General features: G+C 46.7%; 1 protein-coding gene across 4 annotated transcripts in view; it reads right to left on the bottom strand.

Annotated features, from left to right (window-relative positions):
- Window positions 1-15,466: 15,466 nt before the first annotated feature.
- Window positions 15,467-21,655, bottom strand: part of Rhobtb1 (Rho related BTB domain containing 1) — a 125,269-nt gene continuing 119,080 nt past the window's right edge. For all 4 annotated transcript variants that reach the window (XM_076916935.1, XM_076916934.1, XM_076916936.1 and 1 more), the window contains 3 exons: window positions 20,261-20,349; window positions 17,557-17,662; window positions 15,467-17,073 (listed from right to left, as the gene is read on the bottom strand). In XM_076916935.1, the coding sequence (XP_076773050.1) occupies window positions 16,904-17,073; window positions 17,557-17,662; window positions 20,261-20,349 (365 nt within the window). In that variant the 3' untranslated portion in view covers window positions 15,467-16,903. The remainder of the gene's footprint in view (window positions 17,074-17,556; window positions 17,663-20,260; window positions 20,350-21,655) is intronic.

Genomic DNA, 21,655 nt, shown 5'->3' with positions numbered 1-21,655 from the left:
TCTTGAAACTGGGTTGATCAGTGAAATGGATGCTTACATGCAGTGTTCTGAGTGTGCCATAAATATTAACTCTCCCTATTCACCATCAGAGAGGACACAGCACACACTTCTCTTGCCTTATCTGTATCAGAAACACCCTCTGGTATTCAAGATGGTGACGGGCACCCTGTCATGTAAGTTTTCATTCCCTATGGCCAGCTGGAAGGGAACTAAATGCTTTTTCTCAGGCTCAGTAGTCACACAAGCATGTCCCAACATTTTTCTTCCACACCAGGACACCTCTGGCTACAAAGTTCATACTCAAGAACCGTGCAATTGAGTAATGAGAAAAAGTTACAGAAAAAAAAAAAAAATCTCAGTACTATAAGTAACTTTTAAATGTTGCCTTGGATTGGGGTTTGGACTTGTGTATCTTATTGCAAAACCCATCTCCTTCTCAGGACACCCCATATTTTATTAAGTAAATAAAGTCCCTGAGCAGGGCTGGGGTGGTGAGTGGGGCAATACTTCTTACAGAGGCTTCAAGGCCTCAACAGATTCCATTTCTTACCCCTATTTCGTGAGTATTTCGGAAGCTGGGAGCTGATGTGAGCAGACTTGGCCAGTAGCCTGTGGAGTGTTACTCCCAGTGTTGGGGGAGGGGTAATGGTCTTCTGGGAATGTGTGGAAGAGTGTCTCCATTTGCTATGGAAGTCATCTTGGAACATCTTGCTTTCCAAGGAAACATGGCCATGGTACCCAGTGCCCTGCATTCCCTGGCCCGGTGTGATGCCCAGCCCAGGGCAGATTCCTCAGTAAATAGAGGTGATCAAGGCTTGCAAACCAGTGACAGCAAAGCTGCAGAGGTACTGAGCACACTGGAATGGAACATTCTAGAATGCAGACAACCCTGGGGGAAAGCTTTCCCTGTTGGGATTCCCAAGAAAGCAGACCCGTAAGGTGACTGTGGCAGATCTGCTTTTGTACCAGTAGGGGGCGACGAGGACTCCACAGACACCAAGGGAGCATTTGAGTGTGGTTTCTCAGGAGACAGTGACCTGGCCAACAAAGGGGCTTGCAGGGAGAAGAAACTTCAGGACTACTTAAGGAGGGATTTTCCTGGAGGTAGATTACTTGTATAAACAGTTTTTAAAAATATACCACAGACTCCTGGTCTCTCTCTCTCTCTCTCTCTCTCTCTCTCTCTCTCTCTCTCTCTCAGTGATTCTGACTTGGGTAATCTGTAGTTTTCATCGTTCCTTGGGTGACTCTAATTTTGAAAGGTTTAGGGGGAGTGACATCTTGCTTCCTCAAAAACGAGCTAGAGGCTGTGACCTTTAGTGACCTTTTTAGAAGTGTCAAAGTCATCATGTTCTGTCTTTCATAACTTACTTCCCAGTAGTCCCCAGGGACAGGAGTAGTGATGCCTGGGGCCATGACTGGACCTTTTTTTCTGCCCATAGTAGGGCAGGATTCAAAAGCCTCTGATCAACATTGCGCAGACCTAGGCGAGTTGCTAATCCTGAGATAGACCAGGTCTATCTTGACTGGGCGCTTGGGTCATCTCTGTGCTAGTGCTTTGATGACCTCATAATTCACACAGCGTGCTTTTGGGTAGAAATGAAATCTACAGTTTCCTTGCTCACTGTGGCCAGAGCCTGGGATGATTATACAAAACAAAACCCAAATGTCCTTGGGCGAAGAAGACTGACTTAGCCCAGGAGAGGTGCTCAGGAGAGATGCTGTAAGAGGTGGTATCAAACGAACCCTTTTACATTTTGTCTGGGGAAGATACAGGCAAATGGGGAGCAGAAGGCGGGTCTCTGGGCTCCATGCTGCATGCTGTGAGGCCCCTTTCTGAGCTCCGTGTACCACACTGCACCCAGAACAGAGAAGCCAGGTCCCACTTAACTCACGTTTCCTTCTTACTACGGGTGCCTGCGGGCTCTGTGGCGCCGCCTCGTGGCTGGAGAGTATAGGATGATTGGACCTTCAGCTTTGTTATCCGGATATCATGAACACTCATCTGTCTGTTTTTCCCTATGTTCCTGTGCCCCAGGTTAAAACGGCAGTGAACAACCGGGTTTACAGGATCAGTATTGTATCCGGGGGGAGGAGCCTGAGTGACTTTCTCCCACTCCCACCATAGGTCATAGTGATGGACAGCTTTGATCTCTCTGTCTCTGAGCCTCCAGCCTGTTCTGTGCCCCACAGGCTCAAAATAACCCACCTGAGTGGCGGGTTCCAGGATGAAGGTCCCTTCCGTTATTCTAATATTTGCATTTACAGCCCAGACACTGGAGAGCAGGCAGGAGGTTTTCTGTAGTTAACCGCTTTCAAACAGCCTTCAAACCAGGTGTTAGTAAAATAATAATAATAATAATAATAATAATAATAACCAAACCCAACTGGCGTGGGTCTCTCCAGAGAGCAAACCTGCATCCACCAAGCCACGTGGGCCTGACTTAAGACTCATCTCCTGGTAACTGCAGATGCAGTGAACTTTGGATGACTTCAGAATCCCATCCCAGGTTAAACTTTAGCCAGCCGTCGTCAGGTAATTCGATGCACACTTTGTTAAAAGGAGCCTGAAACCTAACGCAGAGAGCCTCTGTGTACAGTGATAAGTGGCTTTGGAGGTGAGAGGGAAGGTTTGTACGTGCAGACTTGAGTTGACCAGAGGAGTGCTTATCAGTAGGCAGAAGGGCACCAGGGTAGATTGCACTCAGAAATAACTGAAATTACATGACACAAGCCAAGGAAACCAGCCTTGAACTCAGAAGCCCTGAGCTGGGTCTGTCTAGCCTGGGGAGAAATCTCTATTTTATATGGTTCTTGAGATCCTTGCAAGTCAATGCAGGGGGCACGTGGCATGGGGGATGAGTCCGTAAGTTAGTTCAGGTCCCCACCTTGATATAAATCCTGTGAGTCAGAGAGCCTCTCTGGCTCTGCTCTCTCAAACGTGAAGCTTGAGGGTGAATTTTAGTTTTTAGGCAGACTGGATTTCTAGCCCTAAGCCACTTACTTACTGTATTAGGATTTTACTGCTGTGACCAGACACCGTGACCGAGGCAACTCTTATAAACAACATTTAATTGGGGCTGGCTTACAGGTTCAGAGGTTCAGTCTGTTATCATCAAGGTGCGACCATGGCAGCATCCAGGCAGGCATGGTTCTACATCTTCATCTGCAGACTGCTAGGAGAAGACTGGCTTCTGGGCAGCTAGGATGGGGGTCTTAAAGCCCATGCCAACAGTGACATACTTCCTCCATTAAGGCTACACCCAGTGAAACAAGGCCACGCCCATTCAAGTAAGACCACACCCACTCTAACAAGGCCACACCCCCAAATAGTACCAGTCCCTGGGCCAAGTGTAGTCAAACCACTACACTTACTAATGCATTGGCCTTGCGTGTTACTTTTCTCATTGTGACCCAGTACAGGACACAAGTCAAGGGACAAAGGACTTGCTTTGTTCAAGGTTTCAGGGATCAAGCCCATGGTAGCTTGACTTTGTGGGCTTGTACAGAGCATCCTGTTCCTAGGAGGAGCCTGTGGTGGTGGAGAGCAAGCAAAAAGAATGTGTACAGGCCCTAAGGCCATGTCCCTAGTGACTTACTTCCTCCTCCTGACCCTCGGCTCTTGTAATACATCTCAATATTACCACCAAACATCAGGGATTAATCCATTCTCTAGGCCAGTGCCCTCAGGACCCCTCTCAGACATCCCCAGAAGTGTGCTTCATTACCCACCTAGGTGGGTCTGTTGTTTGAGCCAATCAAAATCACCCATTATTCTTGGGTAAATACCCACAGTGCTAGTGTGGAGGTATTCCAGGTAGGAGGGCTGTGTGGACAGAGCTGGGCTCTTAGAAAGTGAGGAACAAAAGATGTTCTGTGCTAGGGGGATGACTTAAGAGTCAACTTGCTCACCCCTCCCCCCCATCCTCCCCTCCCATCCTCCACTCGCCACCCTGGCATCCTGGTCCTAACTGGTGGAGGAAAAAAAAAAAAAAACAGACAAGACAAGTGGCAACATTCTATCAGGGTTTTGATTCTGTGTTGTCAGATGCTCAAGAACCCTGATTCTCAGGCTTTGCTGGGAAAGGTGGATGGGAGACCTGAGTTAGAGCCATCTGTTGCTCCCAGACCTGGCTCTGAGTGTTCATTGAAGGAATTCTAGATATCATAGTGGAGCAGACAGATGCCCAGCCTGAGCAAGAGCATGGAATGGCTCACACCTTGCTTGCCGTCTCAGAGAGGAAGGTCCACCAAACGGTTGGCTTCCTGAAGGTGGCTTCTTGTAGCTCTGACCTAGACAGTGCATCTGGCTCTCTCTGTGCTTCCTCTAGGCAGGGGAGGGGCTGACAACCCCCAGGTCAGCTGATTCTCCAGGAGGAGGGAAGGAGCAGGGTGAGAGAGGGCTCTGCAATGGTCTACACCAGGACGGGCATCACGGAGAGAGCTGTGGTGGGAACTTAATGTCTGCTACCTTCAGAATGATCTTCTCTGTGAGTGATGCTTGGAGTTGGGACCTTTGAGAGGTCATCAGGTCAAGGGGCTGTGCTAATGAGAAATGGGAGGTCTATGACCCACAAGGTCACCCAGGGCAAATAAAGACACTCCCTTCTCACAGTCTTCATACTGGTTCTATGCCCATTGCTCCTCTACCCACAAACTCTACATTTCCAAACAGCCTTATGGGATGGCTAATTAGAGATCTTCGAGGCTGCCTGTACCTGTGATAGGAGAGTTCTGGTCATTGAATGGATGCTTTGGGCCCCTTGGAGGAAGGGAAACCTGGTGGACACCTCCAGGCTTGGGAGAGGGTCATTGGCATAAGGCATTGGCCTGGACTGAAAAATCCCCTCCAGTGGTTGATGGAAACGGGAGAGGTGTTGGGTGAGATGGCGCTGGGTCTTATTTCTCATCAATTCTTTCCCATATTTGTGCCCCACTTCTGACTCCAATAAGACGAAGAGCCTGAGGTTCAAGAGATTATCGTCTGTCCTAGTAAGTACTTGAACCAAGATTCTGACTCAGCTCTGGGAAACCAGACCCTTCAATTCCAAGATGGCTGCACTGCCTCCTGGTCCATGTGTGTGTTTGACATTCCCTTCATTGACGTGGTGCCTGGGAGTCTGCCTTTTTTGTTGTTGTTTTGTGTTGTTGTTTTGAGACAGGATCTCTGTGTGTGACCCTGGCTGACCTGGAACCCCCTATATAGACCATACTGGCTTCAAACTCACAGTGATTCAATTGCCTCTGCCTGGGCTGGCATTAAAGGTTGTGTGACATTGGGTCCTGCCAAAGTCTGAGTTTCTGTTTTTGTTTTTTGTTTTTGTTGTTGTGTTTTTTTTTTTTTTTTTTGAGACAGGGTTTCTCTGTATAGCCCTGGCTGTCCTGGAACTCACTCTGTAGACCAGGCTGGCCTCAAACTGCCTGCCTGCCTCCCAAATGCTGGGATTAAAGGCATGCACCACCACTGCCCAGAATTGCCCGGCAAAATCTGAGTTTCAAAAGCGTTCTTGTTGACTACTGAGATTCTCTGCAGCATGTTCTTTTACCAACTCCCCACCAACGCTTCCGGTCCTCTCAACAAACTTCTGCTATCTCAAGTGTATTCTTGCCTGTGGCTTTGGTACATGCCTTTCCCTCAGCCTCTGGATGCTCTGTTTGCATACATTTACGTGAGTCAGCTCACTTAGCTTATTTGGAGAGACTTATTTAGTTAAAAACTCTGTTGAGGTGTCAACTTGAGACGCACAAACTATGTGCACGTAGACACTTCCAGGCGATTCCAGCACCTGTGTCTGGTCATGTCCAGCCTTTGAATCTTAGCTTTGAGATACACGGTTTCTTATATTCTTATATATATATTCTTATATATATATTTCTTATATTCTTCCCAAATTGCAACCCACACAGCTCAGAGCTCTACTCAAGTCTCCCCACCCCGCCTCTGGAGAGTACATCTTTTCCCTCTCTTTCCTGTTTTCTTCATAGCTGTTGTGCCCTAGAGATACACGTGTGCTCTTTTCAGTGTGTGTCCCGCCATGGGTGGCAAATTCCATTTGGTGCTCAGAGAAGTACCCAACAGGTATTAGGTTGACATTAGTGCAGATAAAATACATTAGCCGATTGTGATATTAGTCCTTGTCTCTGAGCCATGTCACATGCTGTGAGGCAATCTCGGCCTCTCCGCCCTTGACCCTGGATTGTACCTCGGAGTTGCACAAGACAACCATTCATTACTAATTGGAATTAGCAGAAGAAACAGGACCTGTTTACCACAGCTCACCTATACCATTAATTATGCTGCGTTCTTATTGTTACAGCCAGATCTGTGTGTCTCTCGGATGCCAGAGAATGAGCCTCTGTTTTGGACACATTAGACGTTCAAAAAGTCTTGGATGAATTGCAATGGTTTATAATAGTTGGGTCAAAGAGAGCTGATTGGCCAAGTCTTTGACGATGAGAGATGAGAAGCACAGAGCACTATGCTGGAGGAAGTGGTTTCCAGACGTTATCTTGTGGCAAAATTCAGTGGCTGAGGGAGTCAGCTTCAGCCTCAGAGCTCTTGGAGTATCTGAGCAGCTGTGGGATTTGAACACTGGATATGTTCCGCATCTCTCAATTCAAACCTCTAGACCTGTAACCTGTGTACATTGCAGGCCGGTCCGCTAGGTTTTCAGAGGGTCAGGCAGTAGCCTCATTTTCTCCAGGCTTAAGGTAAAGAAAGTTCCAGGTGTACTGGCCAGTTTTCATTGTCAACTTGGCTCAAATCAGAGTCACTTGGGAAGAGGGAGCCTCAGTTGAGAAATTTCCTTCATCAGATTGGCATGATTGGGTGTATCTGTGGGGAACTCTTTTGATTGATAACTGTTGTGAGAGAGCCCAGTCCACTGTGGGTGGTATCATTCCCTAAGCAGGTGGTTTTGGTCTGTATAAGAAAGTAGGCTAGCAAGCCAGAAAGCAGTGTTCCTCTTCCATGGACTCGACTTCAGTTTGTGCCTCTAGGTTTTTGTCTCAAGTTCCTGCCTTGCCTTCCCCAAATATAGCTTTTATAATCTTTAAGACAAATAAGCCTTTCCTTTCTCAAGTTGCTTCTGGTCAGGATGTTTTATCACAATTACAGAAACCAAACTAGTGAACAAGGAAATCTAATTTAGGATAATTGGGATCTGGAGCTGTTTGAGATCTCCTCTGTGGATTCTGGGTCATTCATGATATGCCCAGTGGAAGCATGGTTTTGTACAGTCTTCCCAGAGGCTTGCTCAGTCCTGATGTTTTTATGGACAGGTTTTCTCTTCCAATTGGTAATGAAGACAGACATTTCTTCCTGGGAGCCAATATAGTTGAAAGACAATACCCACAGGACTGAGAGTGGAATTCCATTTTTAGACAGAGCCTGCCTTCCCACAGATGACCATAACACATAGGGAATCAATGTCCCTGTCACTCAGAAACAACTAAAAATTAAAAAAAGAAAAAGTAAATACATCCTCATTGGGATGAGCTTAGACACTTTTCCTCTGTCCTCCGCAAGGAACTACAGGAAGACTCTGTGTCAACCCAACTGTTCTATCCCGATGCAAATGTTTGAGTAAAACTAGAAAACTCCATCCCAAGAGAGATGCCTCAAGGCACTGCTTGCTTGGGTTTTGAACCATAGGACGTGTTCTCTAGTATTTATCAAAACCCAGGGTCTCGTAGAGAGTCTAGTCACAAGCTCTGAGCAATGGGTATTTTATTTCTTTATATGTAATATGGAAAAATAAGAATTAGGCAGTGAACTCATGGGGATGGGTTGATATTGAAGAACACATTTTTAATTTGGGAGAAGTTGGAAGGAGGAGTGGGGAGTAGAGAATTATGATAAAGATATACTGTGAAATTCTCAAAGAATTAATGAAAAGTATCTGAAGAAAGAAATACAATTTTAAATTATTTTTTAAAATCTCCTTTGTTGAAACGGGGTCTCACTATGCAGCCTAGGTTGGCTTCAAACTCTTGACACTCCTCAGTCTCTTGAGTACCTGTGCCACTCAGACCTGCTATAAGACATGTTTTTGAAGCTTACCTTTTAGCTTTAGTTTCTGCCAGCCATTTCCCATGGTTCAATACACATGAGGGAGAGGGAGGTGGTGGTGAGGGAGACCCAGAATTGCTACTCTGGGTGTTTGCAGACACTGTCACCGGCTTATAAGATATGTGTGGCAGAAATTTGCCTATGTTAATGAGAATCTTTTTTTTTTTTTTTTTTTTTTTTTTTTTTCGGTTTTTCGAGACAGGGTTTCTCTGTGTAGCCCTGGCTGACCTGGAACTCACTCTGTAGACCAGGCTGGCCTCGAACTCAGAAATCTGCCTGCCTCTGCCTCCCAAGTGCTGGGATTAAAGGCGTGCGCCACCACCGCCCGGCTGTTAATGAGAATCTTGATGAGACAATTTTACATGGGTTAGGGCAAAGCCTATGGCGCCTTTTTAGGTACTGTCTTGCGTAGGTTTGGGGCTGGGAGAACAACTGTTTAAAGTTCTTGGATTTGGAAAACTTTAGATGAACTTATATACTGATGTTTCCTGAATCAAATGAAGAGGTTCCTACAAGTAGTAAAGGGGTGTATTTTTTTCTTTCTTAAAAAGATTTATTTATTTTATGTATATGAGTACACTGTAGCTGTCTTGAGACACACCAGAAGAGGGCATCAGATCCCACTACAGATGGTTGTGAGCCACCATGTGGTTGCTGGGAATTGAACTCAGGATCTCTGGAAGAGCAGTCAGTGCTCTTAGCCGCTGAGCCATCTCTCCAGTCCAGGATGAGTTTCTTCACCCATAGTTACGCCCCAGCATGAGGTACCTCGGTCAGTGTGCCTTAGTCTGTGCTCTGTTGCTTACACAAAGTACCTGAAGCTAAGTAACAAACAGGAACTATCAAGACAGACAGACAGACAGACAGATAGACAGACAGACAGACAGACAGACAGATGTTTATTTGGTTCATGATTCTGGGGTCTGGGACCTCTAAGGTTGGGTGCTATAGTTATGGAAGGCCTTGTGATTTTCAGTGACTGGTGGGAAAAGTTGGAGGGGTCCAAGGGCCATGTGTGGGAGAAGACAGAATTTGAGGGCCAGGTTTGATTTTCGTATCTAAACCTGTTCTGAGGGAGAACTGATTCCTTGCCTGTGACCTACAGTAAGTAGGTTTTGCTTCCAAATGCCAGCACTATGGCATTCAGATTTCAATACAAGTTTCAAAGGAGACAGTGTATCAAATAGTCTGGGAAGCCTGGGATAAGATAAGCCAGAATAAAGATGACTCGGTAAAGGTGACTGAGCCCTTTCAGGTGTCCTTGCATCTTCCTGGCTCCCCTTCCTCTGTCCCTATGCTCCTTTGTTCACCTTTAAGACAGTGTTTCTTAGGCTAGAGAGATGGCTCCAAGGTTAAGAGCACTGGCTGCTCTTCCAGAGGTCCTGAGTTCAAGTCCCAGCAACCACATGGTGGCTCACAACTGTCTGTAATGGGATCCAATGCCCTCTTCTGGTGTGTCTGAAGACAGCTACAGTGTACACACATACATAAAATAAATAAGTGTTCTTCTTTTTTTTTTTTTTTTAAAGGCAATGGTTCTCAACTTTCCCAGCACTGTGATGTTGTGGTGACAACCAAGTACCTTGTTTCGTTGCTCTTTCATAACTGTAATTCTCCTAATGTTATGAATCGTTATGTAAATATTTGATATGCAGGATATCTGATATGCGACCCCCAAAGGATCAAAACCCATGGGTTGGGAACCATTGTTTTGAGAATTTACATCCAAGGCTCATTGCTGTGTGCTCTTGGGGGCCAATCTCTTGTCTCCCACCTGAGAGGCTGTACGTTCATCTGTTCATCCGCTGCCTCCAGCATCGCCTGAGTACTTGGCAAAGATGACTCAGTAGCCGGCTTCCCCAGTATCCTTGAGGCCAGTCCTGTGGGACTTCTCCCTACCCCCACCCCTGCCTTCAGCCCACTTCTTATCCTTCCCTTCTATTCACATTCCAAGGGCATTTCCTAAGTAAATCCTTTGCATGTGAGCCTTCATCTCAGGGTCTGTGTAAGAAAACACTGTGAAAACACTGCGAGGCTATAATGAACTCTGGTTAAGATGGTCCTGTCTTTTACCTTTTGGACTCTGGGAGGGCGGAGCCAAGGTGTGCAGCTTTGGTCCACACAGTTGGGTATGGGAACAAAGAAGCATTTGCGTGAATTGGAAAGAGCACCAAGGAAACGCATTGTAATTAGCATACCGGAAGCGCCTTGTAATTAGCATACCAGAAGTCTAACCACCCTGGCTCTGTATACAGATATCAGCAAAATGGGGGGGGGGCAATACAAGTAGCAGCAAGGCATTGCTGGGAGACAGGACACAGTGATTTCCCCCTCCCCTCCCCCTGCCTCCCCTGCCTCCCCTCCCCTCGCCTCCCCTCACCTCTCCCCCTCCCCTCCCCTCCCCCTCCCCTCCCTCTCCCCTCCCCTTGCCTCCACTTCCCCCCCACTCCTCTTCCCTTTCTCTCCTTTCTTTTGTGCAAGCCCTTTATCCTAAGAATTAAATATTTCAGCTGTTTTTCCACTTAGAAATCACTCAGACGTTTAAAGTGAAGGGGTGTCTTGGTGAGGGTGCAGATAGGGTCAAGGCATTCAACTGGGGCAAGACCGACAGAGCAATCAGTGGTCCCAAGCCCCATCATCCGTGGAAGTGGTGGTATTTACCACGTGGGATAGAGTACTAGGAGAGAGAGAAGTTTTTCATTTTATTTTCTTTTTCTGCCCGAGTCTGGAGGATTGGCAAGGCAGTGTGAACATCTGCAGTTGAGGCAGGTTATATTTTCTTGAGCTATGTGTAATGACAAAACTCAGGGGGCAGTCTGTGTGGACAAGCTCGCCAGGGAATTATTTTTCCCCGGAGCTCCAAGGTATAATTGGCAAATAAAAATTGCGATTGCACAGATTAACGGTGTGCAGGATGATGTTTTGATACCCGAGTGTATTGTGAAACGGATTAAAAGCTGTGGAATCCTCCAAAGCCAGGAAACCAGGAAACTTGGTATCCAAGGGACTATCAGAAAGTTGTTGTTGGTTTTTTTTTCTCCCCCATTTCATGAGGGTTAGATGACCTAAAAAAAGCAAGGCCAGACAGGACCAAATAACTCATCCTTATAGCTCATAACATGCACTGTCAGGAAAACCTATTTAAGCTTCTCAGGTGGCAGGAAGCTAAACCTAGTTTCTCTCCTTGCTGTTCAGAGGACAGCCTGTCGCCTGGCCGGGTCAGAGCCGGTCAGCATCTGCTGAATCATGTTGTCTTGGAGCAGGGGTAGGCCAGGACTTTTATCATCAAGGCCAGTCTTTCCATGTAGGTCCATCTGCTCAGGAGCTTGTGATTAGTTATGTCTAGAGAAGAACTTGGAATCTTTATCCTGTTTGGCGTGGGTTCACTGTAGAGATCATTGGGAGAGAGAGAGAGAGAGAGAGAGAGAGAGAGAGAGAGAGAGAGAGAGAAGCAGAATTGATCAGTTTTCCAATCACCAGCGAATGGGAAAGAGGTGAAGCTCAGCATAGGTCCACCCAACTAGATCAACTGAAAAATAACAATTGGCCCTCCTAAAGACCCAACAAGCAGCTGAAAGAGTCAGATGCAGGTATTTACACCCAACCAATGGACAGAAGCTGCTGACCCCTGTGGTTGAATTAGGAGAAAGCTGGAAGAAGCTGAGGAGGAGGGTGACCCTGTAGGAGCACCAGCAGTCTCAACTAACCTGCACCCCAAGATCTCTCAGACACTGGACTACCAACCAGGCTGCACATACCAGCTGATATGAGGCCCCCAACACATATACAGCAGAGGACTGCCGGGTCCAGGTTTAGTCAGAGAAGATGCACTTAACCTTCAAGAGACAGGCGGCCCCAGGGAGTTTTGAGGTCTGGTGGAATGGGGGGTGGAGAGTGGGGACATCTTCGAGACATGGGGATGGGGAGGAGGTATGGGATGTGGAACAGGGAGGGGAATAAAATCTGGAGTTTAAAATAAATAAAGATAAAAAAGATTTTAAAAAGTAACGGGCCAACTGAAAGGTAACAATTAGACCAACTGAAAAGTAACATTTCAATGAAACTGGAAGACCATGGGAAAATGTATTGCAACTAATATGTTCCATAGCCAGCCATCTTGGCTTTGCATTAAAAACATGTGCAAAATGAGAGCATCGGGAATCAGCAGAATGGAAGTGGGTGAGCTACTAGGGGGCAGCAGGAAGCAAAGGATGGGCCGGACATACTACTCTGTGGCTGGATTTCCAAACCAGAGGAGAGTTGGCCAAGCAGAGGGCAGATGGGAGTTTGTTGTGGAACACATGTGTATGGTGCTTATGGCACGAAAGACATGCCATCTAAGGACACTTGCATGTTTTAGGGGCAGAGATGGAATGGGCAGTTATGGGTAGAGGATAAGACTTGCGTTAATCAAGGCAGACGCTGCACCAAGTGCTGCAGAACATGGGTACCACAAGCGTCAGGTTCCCGTGGAGAGACTGGAGGCTTTACAGGGGGAGTCCCGAACCGGCACACTTGGCTCGGTCTGGCCTCACAGAATTCTCTGCTATGTTGTGATATACCCGGGAGACTCTCCCCACATGTCAGCAGACACCAACAACATGCTCCTGGACTTCTCAGGCTCCACAGCCCTGAGCCAGATAAACTCACATTCTTTGTAAACTGCCAGCTTGTCATACATAACCAGTTAAGGCAGCAAACACCAAAGTCTCCATAAACAAAAGGTCAGTTAAGTTTTGAGATATGTGGTCATCTCATAAATTAGCACTTTGGAGAAGTACACAGCTGTAGTGAGAACTAGGGTTTCTTAAAAAAATAAGAAATGTCATGTGAATATGTTTTTGTTTTAACCCCAGGGATATGGGCTGCTTTCAGATCAGCCACAGCAGCTGACTATGATTTGTCTCATGCTCTGGCTGGAGCATGATTTTGCCTGCTAAAGATAGTTTACATTTGTAGTTCTGGGAACTCTTGAGAGGGTATAAAAATACTGGAGGCTGCTATTCCCTGTTGCAACTCTTGATGCTGTACCTGGATGCTCTTTGTTGGGTTGTTGGGTTGCTGATTGGAGATATCTTGCCAACTGAGAACTTGCCCCAGGGAACTCTTAAGACCCTAATTGACAGGAAGTGGTCTAAAGAGATAGACACCCCTTTCCCCTCTTTCTTTCTGTCCTACCTGGTGTTGGGGGGTTGGAAGGTGTAGTAGAAGGAAAAGAACCCAATAAAAGTCAGAAGTACAGTTACATACAGCCATGGCCTAGGATGTGTAACCCATCTGCCATGCTTTTTGTTAATGGCTCCTACCTGTTTATTAGCCTCTTGTTACTGCTTCTTGTTACTGCTGTGTGATTGCTTACAGATACAGATGAATACACATACTGTATACACATGGCAACCTTTACGTCACCAACAACTTTTAGGCAACAGTTAAATTCTTTCAGAAAGGAGATATTATTGCTGCTTGCATACCAGAATCTAATATGTATGTATGCATGCATGTATATATTATATATGTACATAAATAATATAAATGTCTATCTATCTATCTATCTATCTATCTATCTATCTATCTATCTATCTTCTGCAAGTACTTCAAGAGAAAGGCTTGTGAGTCTTGAGTTACAAAGTATCCATTTCAGAAACATGGCACCGACATTCCCACACTTGGGATACAGATTGTTTTCCCCTCTGGTACAATTTAGCCAGTGTCAAGAGACAGGAAAGCTGAATTTGGATAACTTGAAAATTTAGGATCATTGAGCTTTTGAAGCTGATTGCTCACACTTAGAATGGTTAAGCTCCTTCCAAACCAGTAGAATCTGTGGCCTGCCCCCGTACCCAAGATGCTAAGCTGCTTCTCTAGAAGTTCTGAGATCCATGCTGGGATTTCTGGCCTCCAGGGAGAATTTACAGTAGAACTCTGTGTGGGTTCTGACTGCACTGGTGTGCTTATGGAACGTCCCATGGCTAGAACCGCACATTACCATGGGAGGCGTTGGATGTATCTCACTGCTGGTCTCCTATGGCTGTCCCCCCCCCCAGCCCCCCCATCGACTCTTTCCCTATGCAATTACAAAGAACTCAGCCCCTCTGTAAGATCTCAGTAAAGCCCTTGCTTCCACTGGAGCACTGATAACCTTACATCTAGACGTTACAGATAGCGCCTTGCAGAGTCTTTTTCAGACCTGTGTTTGAAGAACTTCCTCATGGGCCTACCAGTCCAGACCTTTTATTTAATTGCCATCAGGACTTTCAAAACTTCGATCGTAACCATTCCAACAGAACGGAGGTGTCATGGTCTCCATTCCTCAAGACCACAGGATGCCAAGTGACCCATGGTATTGTCCAAGAAGGAGCAAAGGGGCACACACCCCATGCAAACTCACAGTTTTGTAGTTCAACAGGTTTCGAGGATGTAACACCTTTGGGGGGCGGGAGGGGGGAGAGGAGGGCTGATAGCTTTCAAAACGCTATTAAAATACGTGTGAAGATTTTACACAATGCACAAAAGCAGAGGCGTTATTTTTATAGCTAAACAATTTTATTGGCTTTCTGTGAAATTTAAAAAAAAAAAAAAAAAAAAAAAAAAACCCACGAAACAAACCATCGTTGGTTAAAGGCGGATCAGTGTCAACCAAATGAACCAGCCACTTGGTTCGAGCAGCCGTGAAGAACATGAGAGGATATTATTGCTTACGCCCCGTGTTCGTGCGTGTGTCTGCTGTGTTTTGGCAAGAGTACAGTCAGATGGAGCTTTGGTTGTTAAGTTCAACTAGGACTACACACTGAAGACAGAGCCTCTAGGTGGCTATATGTTACTCCTCCCCAGTCTTGTACCCTTTCTTTCCATCCACCTTCTCCTTCTGTCAGCCATTTGCCCTATTAACAAAGTTAAGGGGAAAGGCTTAATCAGCGCCCCACCCTGCCCTGTCCCACCCCACCCCCGCTGCTCCCTCTTTGCTGTGAGAGGGTGGTACCTTTCTGGATCTTTCTAAGTTCTTGTATCTGGTTATGTGGCCATGCCAGAAACAAACACCTGCCTGTGGGCTACACAGATTTCCAAATCCATATGGCATTTGGAGTCTGGACTCAACTGTCTCTTTCCCATCTTCAGAAAAAAAAGAAAAAGGCCAGGCGGTGGTGGCGCACGTCTTTAATCCCAGCACTTGGGAGGCAGAGGAAGGCGGATTTCTGAGTTCGAGGCCAGCTTGGTCTACAGAGTGAGTTCCAGGTCAGCCAAGGCTATACAAAGAAACCCTGTCTCGAAAAACAAAAAAAAAAAAAAAAAAAAAAAAAAAAAAAAAAAAAAACCAAAAAAAAAAAAAAAAAAGAAACAAACCAAAAAAAAAAAAAAAAAAAAGAAAGAAACCAAAAAACCAAACCAAACCAAACCAAAAAATCAATAGCCCTTAGTGTCAGTAAGGTGACTTCCCAACAGGATGAGCCCCAGTGTTAGACACACAGCGTCCTGTGGTAGGTGTGGAGCTGTGACTGATGGTTGTGTGTGTGTGTGTGTGTGTGTGTGTGTGTGTGTGTGTACACATGTAAGTGCGTGTACTGTAACATTTTAATCTGCAGGGAGGCAATGATATTGATGCCTCTTTCGAGCTCCCCTGAATTTCCCTAGGGATTGGGGGTCAGAACTACCACATAATAGCACCATTCCCTACATTCTTAGTATCTGGCTCCTTTCCCTGCCGGAGAAGGCAGGACCTGGCCCCCAGCCTCATGCTTTCACAGACTCTGTGGTGAGACCTCTGTAGAAGCAGGTGGTCTGCCTTGGCCTACTTTAATGGTGACCTGAATTTTCCCTGGGAAGAGTTAAAAACAAACCAAAACTTGTCTTACAAAGTGAAGTTGGCCACAGCCACAGGTGTGAGGCCGAAGTAACAGACCTGTAGACTGTGGTTTGAGGCTTTCCCCTTTCCCTTATCTCTGTTCAGGCCCCGGGAGGGTTTGCTGGTGGAAGCACAGCAAAATCACAAAACACTAAAAGCCACCAACCCTGACACAGTTATCCAATGATAGGACTTGACGCCACTGTAGGGACCCAGGTCCAGAAGTCAGTCTTGCCCCTGGTAGGACTGGGGTTGAATAAGCCCTTCTAATGATTATAAGAATTATCCTCTTTGAATCTAGACATCTTAAACAGTAGGCTATTAGCCCTCACCATAGTTTATATGGCACAGATAACCATATAATTACTAGTACTTAAAAAGAAAATCTTGTAAATAGGTAATTATACCAATGTAGTTCATCAGAACAAAGATTAAGTGCTTCCAGCTTGTACGTTAGGCCATTTCAGCCTATCCCTTTACCTCACAACAAGAGGATAACTCTGTAATTAAGAGTGACACTCGGTTGGTCATGTGGGCCGAGAGAGTCACAGGGGCAACTTCATGGTCAATGTGTGGCCTACAAAATAAAGTAATATGCAGTATTGTCATTTCAGCGAAATACAAGAGTCCATATAAAAATATTCTCCAATCTGGAATCTGAGACACCAAAGCTGGGTTTTGTTTTTTCTTTTTTTTCTTTGTATCAAAAGGATCAAAATAACGGATTAAAGTGTAGTAAAGCTTCCTAACAAGGAGAAAAAAAAGGTCATCATGGGTTGAAGGAATTTGGAGAGTCAGTCAGTTTTCCTTTTATGTCCTGGCTTGTTGATGGCAAGCTTGTGCTTTGATCCTGGTGGAGATAAATGCACACAAGTGGAAAAGCCAGTGCCCCAAACCCTTAACTGCGTGGATGGCTAAGGAGACTGGTTTTTACAGTAGAGCTAGCTGTCAACGGTGGAAGTGGCCTTAGCCTGTGACGGTCCCCTCTCTCCTCAGGCGACAGCTGGGGATGAATGCCAGAAACACCATTTTCTCCTCGAGTGGTGCTTGTTCAGTGCCAGGTCCTCTTTCTCTCGTTCCCTCTTCACACGCTGGTAGTGGTCTTCCTCCTTCAGGTACCACACAGGGGGCCAGCGGTGCCGCTCAAAGTACTCCTGGTTTTCTGGGGGGGGGGGATGGGGGGAAAGATAGTATCTGTGATTCCTGCTGCCTGAAGACTGTCCTGGATACTCAGTCCTGCTTTATGCATGCTGACATGGTGGGAGCTCTGACCAAGGCTGTCCACAGATGCTGACATGAAAGTCTAATGTGTAAAATCTATACTAGGGACACCGACCCTAAACCACTTGATTTTTTTTTTTTTTTTTGAGTGGCAGCTTGACCCTGGCTGTGCACCCCTAAATGAGGGGAGGCCTCATTTCGGCATGCAATGCAGCAGGGTACCCTCAATTCCACTCCCCTGCTCTCTTAAAACATCCTGGGAAGAGATCCCCCAACCAAAAATTCTCTGGGTCAAGTCACTTGAATATGTGACTACTGCACGCTCAAAGGGAACTGACCAGGCAGTGCCCATCGAGTCTGGTCCTCCCAAGGGTTTACAAAGGGGAAAGGATGAATGGCAGGGAGCCTGCATGCACGCACTTACCTGGGGACTTGGATTTGATTTCCTTACGGAACTTGGAACAGACGCTGTTGTAGTTGGTGCAGATGTGATGTAGACACCAGGCGGCTAGCTGGTTGGCATTGTGAAACTGCAGGAAGGGGACCAGATTGGGGGGTCAGGCTCTGTTTGCTGAAGCGAGGCAATGGGCCAGTGATAAGACTCAGCAGGTCAAGGTGCTTGCTGCCAAACCTGATAACTGAGTTTGGTCTCCAGGACCCCATGAAGAAATAAGGGGCCTGACCCCCTTGCAGTTTGGCTGACCCCCAAGGGCATGCACGCATCCACACATCCACACACATGTGACTGTGCACATGGGCAATAAATGTTACAAAAAAAAATTGAAGCAAGCCTAGACCTTAGGATTTTGACTTGGACTGTGGCTTTGATGTCAGCCACATACAGTATTTGTGTACCCTCCCTGGCTCCCTCCTGAGATAGACAGCCCCCCAAATAAACTTCATATGGCACTAAGAGTTTCAAGTACGCCGGCTCTCCTGTCTGGCCTGCCCCCTGGTCCCTCTGGTGATAGGTGACCATGTGTGCTCTCTGGAAGGTACCAGCCACCAGCAGATGGAAAACGATGTCATCTTTGTTTACAGAGTCGTAGCAACAGAATACTCCGTGTCACATGTCAGAGCTCAGCTTGCTGGGGCCAAAGATGGAAAGCAGAGAAGGCAGCGTGCAGTGGCCGTCCTGTACCTGCCCTCTGGTTGTGTAAGAGAGGGCATCTGGGTGTGTGGGGGGGTGATTTGAATGCTCCACCCAGCTTTTCTGAGCCTGAGGAGGTGGCAGCTGATGTGCCCTAAACCAGATGGTCCACTCCCCCATATCTCCTCTGATCTGGCAGGACCCCCTTGCCTCTCTCTCTTCATGCACCCTGTGTGTTTCTTCTGCTAACGGTAGAACTTGGGAAAGACAGCATCGTTCTTCTGATGCTTGGCTCTTCACCCTGTGAAAACCACTCCAGGGAGATAGAACCCACAACCTCAGTCATGGAAATGGTTGGAGGCTGGTCCTTCCAGCTTCTCTACGTGTTCAGTTTGACTCTGAGCTTTGGACTGGGGCCGTGGGGTATTGGGTGGGGGTGGGGGTGTCTGAACTAGCCCAGAGAATGGGCTGCATGACTTGCTTCCCCTATTTGAGCTCAGTGCCTCAGTCTTTGGCGTTCAAACTGGCCACAGTGGGAAACCCTCTTTGGGTTAAAAACTAAAGGATGGGCTAAGACACAGACATCATGCTCACTTCCTGCTGTGGTTTGTCCAGGCTTAGTAATCACACCACAGCCTGGCACTGGTGTGTAGGCAGGTGGGGAGAAGCCAGGAGGGAAGACAGCAAAAGGTCACATCTTTACTCCCAGTGAATTGTCCAGTAGGGCATGCTGATCCTATTTTAATTCCTCCTATGCAGGGTACTTATTATGGAGAGAATCAAATTTTGGATGGCTAGTTCTGATGAAGCCTTGGGGTTTCTACTGCAATGCATTATCGGCCCTCATTGAATGGGTTTTCAGATTGGGTTTTAGGAATCTGTGTTCATATCCGTTTCTCTCACTTGCCTTCGAATGCAGAGAATCTTGCTGCCTGGAGATAGTTGAGGGACTTGGGATCATACAACAAGTACTTGTTGAGTGTCAAGCCAGAGGGACTCGGCTGTTCCAAGTCCCAGTCCTCCTCCCCATGAATAGAGCAGTCGCCTATGGCCACGCTTGGCTGGGCTGAGCAACAGCTGCTATACTTCTACTGTCCCCTTTCTGAGGCTACCTCCTGCCCCGTGATTGAGAAATGTCGATTTAACTGGCCTGACCTAAAACTTAGCACTGCCCTGAACAAAGAAAGCCAGATTCCACAGGTAGAAAGAAAAACGCACACACGCATGCATACACGTAGTATGCATACGTATGCACGTAAGCGCGCACTTACGCACAACAAAACGTCATGCGTTCAGAACTTATTTTTCATCCTCGAGTCCTTGGAGTGTAAATGGCTGTTGATAAGTCTGTGCTGGGACTGCATCATTCTGCCTACGCACTCTGCAGTGTTAGAAAACCTTCCATCTTCGCTTCACCGCTCTTTCTTGAACATTCTTTCTCCCTTGGTTCTCAGTCTGTAAGGTTGGGAGGTCATGGATTGCCATTTGAAGTCTTACGGATGAAGAGACGGAGGTGGAGTTTATCTTTGTGCCCAAGGCTTTAGTTGGACATTACTTTTCTTTGGAAGAGGTGTGTGTGTGTGTGTGTGTGTGTGTGTGTGCACATGCACGGATGATGTTTGTGTAGGGATCACGGGCACTGATAATAGCAAACCTGATTTAGAAAACTCCAGGGGAGCTGTTTGTTTTTGGGGTCAGGGGGCATGAACAAAGCTTTATGGAATGTTCTAGAAACTGTCTGTTTTTGGTCATATACTTGTCAAAGAACTCAAAAGAAAGAAGAGGAAAGATTTCCCCCTAAGCTGGATGTTCTGTTGTGTATATAACCACTGTCTAAGGAGGGTGAGACAGGTATTGGAGGGAGGGGGTCCCTGCTCTTTCGGGTTGACTGTAAAACACTCTGATCTCCTCTGCATATGGGCGTACCTCCGTGACATCTTTAATTTGGGCAGATGTGACAGCGGGATGTTTTGTCAGCGTGGAAGTGGGCTCATGGGGACGCACACCTGAGATGGAAGGTAAAGGCTCGCAAACTTACCTGCGCCAGCTCCAAGTAGGAGAGTACTTCACCGTCGATGGCCACTCCACTGACAGCGGCTTTGGTGAGCTCCTGGACAGCGTGCTGTTCTGGGGAAGAGAGGGTAGGACAGGGTTAAGATGCCCACCCTAAGCCAGCCGCCTGGCCTGGAGGGCCTGGTCTGTGACCTTTAAAGAGGGGCAGGAAGTGAAGGACACAGTTCTGGGTAGACACTGGAAACGAACGAATCCGGGGCTGAGTCAGTCTCCAATCAAGGCACTTAGGTCTCTAGCCTAGCAGTTCTCAACCTGTGGGTCTCAGCTCCTTGGGGGGGTGGTGGGGGAGTCCCATATCAGATGTCCTTTATATCAGATATTCACATCACGATTCATGACAGTATCAAAATGACAGTTACGAAGTGGCAATGAAATAATTTTATGGTTGAGGGGTCCCTATAACATGAACTGTAGTTAAGGATCTCAGTGTTAGAAAGGTTGAGGATCACCATTCTGGAGGGTACTGGGTCTGTGTTTCTAGAATACTCTGAGTCCTCTAGACCTTCCTGATTCTGCTGGGATGATAACCGTGGGTTGTATATGACTATTTAAATGCAGATAGTTAACATTTAGCTCACTGGACACACCGGCCCTGTTATGTGCTTAGTAGCCACATGTGCCTACCACCTTGGAACATGCAGACATGGGACATATCCATTGCTGGATGGTTCTACTAGACAGCGTGGTTTCTGGGAGTCCGGTATGTCTATAGGATCCTCTGACTCCAGTCATGATCCCATGTGAGTGTATCTTCAAAGACTGAATCACAGAGGACCAAGTCTACTTGGGGAATTAAACACTGAGGATGTCATTGAGTTGGTGTAGTGATTGTCTGCCATGCCTGAAGACTGGGGTTTACTCCCCAGTGCTGCACGGTCCACACCTGCGATCCCATCACTTGGGAGGCTGAAGAATGAGAAGTTCAGGGTTATCCTCAGCTACATAGTGAGTTTGAAGCTAGCCTGGGCTACCTGAGATACAATGTAGCTAAAAAAGAAATAAATACAAAACAAACAAACAAGACATGAAATTCGAATGTAAATATGTTGGTCTCAATAGTTACAAACAGTTCAAGCTTTTGGATTATAAAGATGGAGAAGAATATTGGTCTTAAGTAATAAAACTCCAGTTTGAGAGAGCGGTGTCTGCTTATGTGCTTGGACCCAGCTTCGAATGCTGGAGTTTAAATTGTGGTTCTGAGGCTGGGGTGACTTTTTGTTGCCTCTGCTTGGAAGTCTCCAGCCTCAGGTTAGCGTGGACGTGTGAAGTTCTGGTGTTAACAGTTTCTAGCTTTTGGAAATGACAGCATCAGGGGTGCTATGGTGCCTCCCCACACTGCAGGTGACCACTTTTGGTTTGC

This window comes from Arvicanthis niloticus, chromosome 20 (assembly GCF_011762505.2).
Source record: "Arvicanthis niloticus isolate mArvNil1 chromosome 20, mArvNil1.pat.X, whole genome shotgun sequence".
Lineage (NCBI taxonomy): Eukaryota > Metazoa > Chordata > Mammalia > Rodentia > Muridae > Arvicanthis > Arvicanthis niloticus.
Note: the sequence above shows the minus strand (reverse complement) of the source record. Positions and strands in the feature narration are given on the sequence as shown.